Consider the following 6,285-nt stretch of genomic DNA (forward strand, 5'->3'; position numbering starts at 1 on the left):
TCGGGGTTGGAAGGGACCTCTGAAGATCATCTAGTCCAACCTTCATCCCAGCACACCACTACACCACAGCCTCAAGCGCTAGATCTACTTTTTTTTTTCCAGGTTTGGTGCCCCCCCCCCCTCCCTGGCCAGCCTGTTCCAGTGCCTCACCACTCGTTCAGGAAAGAACTTCCTCCGAATATCCAATCTAACCTTTATTCAAAAAACTCAGCATTCTAAAATCCAGAATATAAGTATTCACTTGGACAATTTTCATACATTCACAGGTTAGTGGGACTGCTGTTAGTCCACACATAGCCCGAATGACAAAGCACACTGGGAAAGGTAGGAGGAAGAGAACCTCAGAGTCAGGCTTCACGCTTCACTTCTCCTGGATTCTCTTTGACTGGCTGTACGAGCTTTCAGAGTGTTGGACAGGTGGATCAGCCTGGAGAGGCACTGGTGGCAGTGGTGTGTACTGGTGCTTGGAGACAAAGTTATCCACAAGACGCTGCCTAGTTGCAGCCACTTCTTCTTCAAAAGCCTTGATTACGCTTCTGCCAATTTTGCACTTGAAGCAAAGCAAAAGATTGAGACTTTCAGTGGAGCAATTGAACTGTTCAGCTCCATTCAAAACTTAGATCCTCAAAGCCCCACTGATCTGCCACTAACTCTAGCTCCGAAGTCTGCTTTTGGCTGTGACCAGCAACACTGGTGTGGAGCAGGCAGACAGGTATTTCAAATGCACCTCCCTCCTGAATTCAGAGGCTCCTCCACCAGCCTTGCCCATAGGGCTCAGTTCGGCCACCACTTTTGGCTGTGTCTAGTGTACTTTGACAGTAAATTGCAAAGCTACTGTTTAGCTGTATTATACATTGCATCAGGGAGGGAGGCTTCAGCTTGATTGTTTTCTGTGTAAAGAGGCAAAAATCTTGCTTCTCAGAATGTGCTGGGCCTTCACACTCTGGATCAGCACGTAGCCCTCCAAGCTATTGGGGACTATTCCTGGGGGCAAAGTGCCCCCACTTAAAACTGCTGCTTCAAGTTTTCTATATCAGATTTTATCTCTCACACACCTTGTTCATCCCTCCTGAGAAAGATCGAGCTGCTCTTTCCAGAGCTTCTTGGATTGATTGATTATTGCACACCTCCCCTTTTTTTTTTTTTTGCTGTCACAAGTTGTTGGAAAAACCTTTCTAAAAGAAACAAGTTTTCTTTCAAAAGCTGGACATAAATCATTACTTCAGAACGAGTCATGTTCTAGCCTTACACAATCACTCCTTGCTGATGCTTTGAAATCCTAGAGATGGAAGTTATTGTTCACATTCTAGCTTTGAATCTTACACTGAGATTATCTGGGTAACACTTACAAGGAAGGTTCTCAGCCGCGTCATCTCCAGCATATAGTACTCCTCCATTGTCAGGTCATCAAAGGGCTTAGTAAGGGATAAAAAGCCACAGCTGTGACGTTTGGTGTGTTCCTCCCTGCAAAGTAAATCCAGAATAAGAACAGAATAAGCCGTGAAATGTTAGATTTCAAGAGATGAAGAAATCTGAACAATCAGGTCTCTTCCGTACTTCTGTTATCTATCAGTAGAAGAAGCAGCATACAGAAAACACGTGGAATAGATTTTTGTGGCTCTCCTATGAACCTTGGTTGAACTCTTTCAAGGTTACTGGGTCTTAAGATGACCTTTCAGCAGGTTTGTGAGCCGTTACAGAGAAATTGCTCGGTTTACAGTGGGTACGGGGGTGTTGTCAAAGGAGTTTGGAGGGGTCCTTCAGGAACATCGTTACCTCTGTGCTTACCATGGGTCATCCTTGGGTTCCCAGCACTCGAGCTCTATCAGGCAAAAGAAACATTTTGCCACGTCTGGTTGGTTTGCGTTGGGACAGTGGATAAAGCCCGCCTTTGCCATCTGCAGGTGAAACTTGAGAAGTTCAGAGCCTCGCCCAACACCAGCAAGCTGCTCCTAAGAGCTTTGCCACTAATCCCTTCCACCACAACATCTGTCAGCACGGAGCAGGCTAAAAAAGAAATTTTAAGCGTAAGGACTGCAAACAGGCCAATAAGGAACGAGTGAAGGAACAAGGAATAGGCTCCAAGTAGCAGAGGGGTTTCTGCGTAGCTGTGGTGTGTGCCGGCCAACAGAGCAGCCTTCTTCTACCAGACACCCTCTGGCAGGTGCTGTGCTGTGGGCGCAGGGGCGTCTCGGCAGCGGTGCCTGAAATCTGTCAGACAGGCCTTCACAGAAGGTTTTCCGTGGAAAAAAAAAACCAGCACGAGACCACGGACACAGCAAACCTTTAGGTCTAAGTTATGCAAGTAAACTGCTACAGCTTCAACTTCCAGAACACTGGAAATTAAGTAAGTTTGTTTCAGTTCTCAAACTTCACACCTCAGGTGACTCCTGCAGTGCAGCTCATCTGAGATTCAGGCTGCAAGTTTCACGTGTGTGCCAAAGGACAAGTCAGCTGAATAAAAAATAAAAGCCTAAGACAAAATCTGCAGGGACACGGACATTAAGTTTTCTAAAATTTAAGTTATTTCAATTTCCGAGTCGTAAGTAGTGATCACTGTGCTACTTCATCCTTCCTGCTGGATGTGTACTTGTTTCTTCTAAAATAGTCGTTTTTAGGAACAGACGTTTGCAATCAGGAAGACTATGTAATAAAAGAAATTAGCTTTTAAGTGACAACAACAACAACAAAATATAAGAAAAGTAACTATATCCAATTCTGTGGCTAGACTAGTGACCTGAACACACAGAAGCCAGTCATCCTATTACATTATTTCCGAGTAGAGGACAGAGGAAAGTTGGAATATTAAACTTTTCACCCTCATCAGCTTAGGGGAAGCTCGCAGCTCTTCTGGAACACAAATATACTTAACAACAACTTCACAGTCAGGCACAGCATACAAAAAATTAAGCCATAGTCAAAATAGACTTACATTCTCTGGAGTGCACTTGCAGTTCTCTGTGAAAGGCCACTTTGTGAAGGTTTTTAGGCGGTTCTTGTATTCATACATATCCTTAAAATCACTCAGGTGCTTGGAAGCCAAAGCGAGCTCTTCCAAGAGCCTCTCCATCTATAAAGCCTGCAGCCACTGCAGCCCAGAGCCCTCCCTCCTGGCTCTCCAATTTAAGGCATTACACTAATTGGTGACACATGGCACCTGTAAGGCAGGGTCAGTTTTAAAGGGAAAGCGCAGGTGGGTTTGTGAGCAGTGTGATCAAGAGAAATGAAGCTACTGTTTTTTTTTTCTTCTTCTGTTGCATTCTCTGTACCGGGTCACACTATTTATTAACTGAAAGCACCTATGCTAATGCAATATGAAAACAGCAAATGTTGTAACTCTAGTTCGGAGCACAGCAATTTTACATAGTTATAAAAGACGTCGTACCGATTGTGACCAGAGGGGTTGAATGAACCGCTTTGAAACCTTTAGTGCTCCTTGAATTTAATTTTCAAAGATGAAATCTTAGTATTGCGTTTGCAAATACCATTGCATTTCCTGAAAGGGGAGGTGGTTTTTGAAAAATATCCTAGAATGGCTCCAGTGATAGAAAGAATACTGCTATTTAAAAGAATTATATCTGTAAGCGTTTACAGGATTAAATCTAAGGTGTCATTTCATTAATTGTCTCTCCGTTTGGTGGACAGCCCAGTTACCGTTGGTAGGCGAGTTCAAGGCCGGGGTGTACAAGGCTGCTGCACGCGGTGCTTTCTGAAGCCGGGATCTTAACGCCTGTGAAAGATGTTGCACCATGAGACCTGAAAATTGAAATCCTCTCCGTAATACAGGTGGAGTAAAGTCAGGAAAAAAAAATCTGGCTTCCTATACCAGCACAATAGTCCCACCAGATGTGGTTAAAAAAAGGAGATTTAAGGATCATTTGCATCTTTTTTGCTTGAATTTACATCTCATTGATTCCTCTGGGAGTGTACTTGTATCTAATCTTATATGCAGGAATACTGCCCTTGAAATTTATCTTAAAATGTTTAAGGTAATATGTGTTAATGCTTACACAAAAATAGGACAATTTAATTCTATTTTTCCTTTTTTTTTTTTTTTTCCCCAGATAATACCAATGGTGCAGGAATTTATCATTCACAGCCTGGGGCGTCCATTTATTGAGCCGCCACCATTTGACCTCTCAAAAGCATTCTCTGACAGTCATTCATGTGCACCGCTGATATTTATACTTTCTCCTGGAGCTGACACCATGGCAGCCCTTGTAAAGTTTCCTGATGATCAGGTACTTTAATATTTCCAGACCTTTCTCTGTGTGCGCGCACACACGTGCACGTATATTTGCGTGGAGCACGGATCTGCCTTTAAGTAAAAGTTGAAAGGCCGAAGTAAGCTGAAAAACCTGTTTTTAACTGCGCAAAAGCACATTAAAAATTGATCTTGTGGTTTGTTAACACCAAGCGCTAATTAGTGCGAGTGGATTCGTTTTAGGAATGAATAATTTGTCTAATGTTCATAAGAAATTGTATGTTAAATATTTTTGGATGATTTAATAATGCTGTGATGTCATATATATTTGACTAATTAGTTTGTGCAATTTCAAATACAAAACCGAAACTGAACAATGGTTTAAAGTTTCATTGTAGGGGATCTTGTCTGAAATATTATGGGAATTTTTTTCTAATAAGCATTGCGTGTAATAGATTACACAATTAAGAATTAATAGATTACACAATTAAGAAACATCTCCTTAAGGAGAGAGTAAAAATAGTGTTTTCAGGAGTATTTTGAAACTGCCAGAATTGTTCTGGATTAAGCGGATATGTACTTGGAGATTTTCACTGAAAAACAAGAGGTTTTAGTCAACAAGACTGACATGAAAAAAACCCAACTGTATTTTAAAATAGACTCTACATTAAATAGTGCAAGAATACATATGGATGTGAACTTTAGTGGGTTTTATGCAATATTTTTCTTACTTTTAATATACTTTCTATATGCAGGGATACGGTGATACAAAGCTTAGCTCTCTGTCCCTTGGTCAAGGCCAAGGCCCGATAGCCATGAAAATGATCAAGAAGGCAGTTAACGAAGGAACATGGGTAGTTCTGCAAAACTGCCACCTGGCAAGTTCATGGATGCCAATGCTGGAAAGAGTATGTGAGGTAAAAAAATGGATCTTCTCGTCTTTTTCTAAATGCTGTTGAAGGCGAGGGAAAAGCCAGCTTAGCAGCCACGTGGCGACTCCCCGTATCTGCGGGCAGTCATCGCACACTGAGGGCAGCTTTGCCCTCCTGCCTGCTCACAGCCAGAGCGGGTCAGGCCCCTTCCCCGCACCCGGTACCGCCGCCTCTTCAGAGCTTTCCTCATATGGCTGTGGAAAGGGAGTTCTTAGTCCTAACGTCGACTTCCACTATAATCACGTATAAGCATCTAAGAAATCAAACTTCGGACTGGTCTGTTTTCTCACTTAAAAAAAAAAAAAAGCTTTAATATTTGATACACTTGAGTAATCTAATGTGTCTTCTCATCACCTGCTTGTATACGTGTTTACCGTAGGAGCTAAATGCTGATACAACAAGCCCCAGTTTCCGACTGTGGCTCACCAGTTACCCATGTGCCACGTTCCTGGTGTCTGTACTTGAGAACGGTGTCAAGATGACTAAGGAAGCCCCGAAAGGTTTACGGGCCAATATAATTCATTCATACCTGATGGATCCCATCTCTGATGCCGATTTTTTCAACAGCTGCAGCAAACCTGTGAGTAAGGTTTTATTGTAACTTTGTCAGTTAGAACAGACCCTGATGATATGTGTGCGTGTGTGTGTGTGCTCTGGGGGAGAAAATAATTAGATGTCTGTTTGCAAGTATATTTTACTCTATTTTGTTATAATCAGTGCAGTTCTTCTGAATGCGGTCATATGGTTTGCTGAATTGTCTCAGCTGAAAAACCAAACAGAAGTTCCTACCTGAAGTTTCTATTTAAAGGCCTGGAATCTGTGTTAATAATAGGGGGCAGCAGTACTACACAGTTTGTGTTTGTGTCTGATTGGTAAACTGGTGGTTTTGTTGTTTAAGTAAGTTAAATAGATGTTTTCTCCTCAAGTCTACTCTATTTAAAATAATAAAATCTATGAGCCCAGCTATGGCTCTGTGACAGCATACATTTCTTTAGAATTATGCATAAGCTCGACCCTCGAGCCTTTTGTTAAATTTTCTCCTGCCATCCCAAAAAGGAGGGGGTAGAAGTGAATGGGCTGTGTGGTTCTTTGTTGCAGGCTGGGTGGGCTCAGACTATGACACTGTATAAAAAATGTTTTATAATACAA

General features: G+C 42.2%; 1 protein-coding gene across 1 annotated transcript; it reads right to left on the bottom strand.

Moving 5' to 3' along the window:
• Nucleotides 1–361: 361 nt before the first annotated feature.
• Nucleotides 362–3,070, bottom strand: BIRC5 (baculoviral IAP repeat containing 5). The gene is made up of 4 exons (XM_009872307.1): nt 2,933–3,070; nt 1,789–1,898; nt 1,350–1,464; nt 362–550 (listed from the first exon to the last, which is right to left on the bottom strand). Exons 1-4 carry the CDS (start codon nt 3,068–3,070, stop codon nt 362–364), a joined length of 552 nt encoding a protein of 183 aa, XP_009870609.1.
• Between the last annotated feature and the right edge of the window lie 3,215 nt (nt 3,071–6,285).

This window comes from Apaloderma vittatum, unplaced genomic scaffold (genome assembly GCF_000703405.1).
Source record: "Apaloderma vittatum isolate BGI_N311 unplaced genomic scaffold, ASM70340v1 scaffold32626, whole genome shotgun sequence".
NCBI classification, from domain to species: Eukaryota; Metazoa; Chordata; class Aves; order Trogoniformes; family Trogonidae; genus Apaloderma; species Apaloderma vittatum.

Coding starts and splice junctions, on each gene's coding strand:
- BIRC5 (XM_009872307.1), bottom strand. CDS start 3,070: ATGGAGAGGCTCTTGGAAGAGCTCGCTTTGGCTTCCAAGCACCTGAGT. Junction 1,465..1,788: donor GAACCCAAGGATGACCCATG/GTAAGCACAGAG, acceptor TTTACTTTGCAG/GGAGGAACACACCAAACGTC. Junction 551..1,349: donor CGCGGCTGAGAACCTTCCTT/GTAAGTGTTACC, acceptor CTTTGCTTCAAG/TGCAAAATTGGCAGAAGCGT.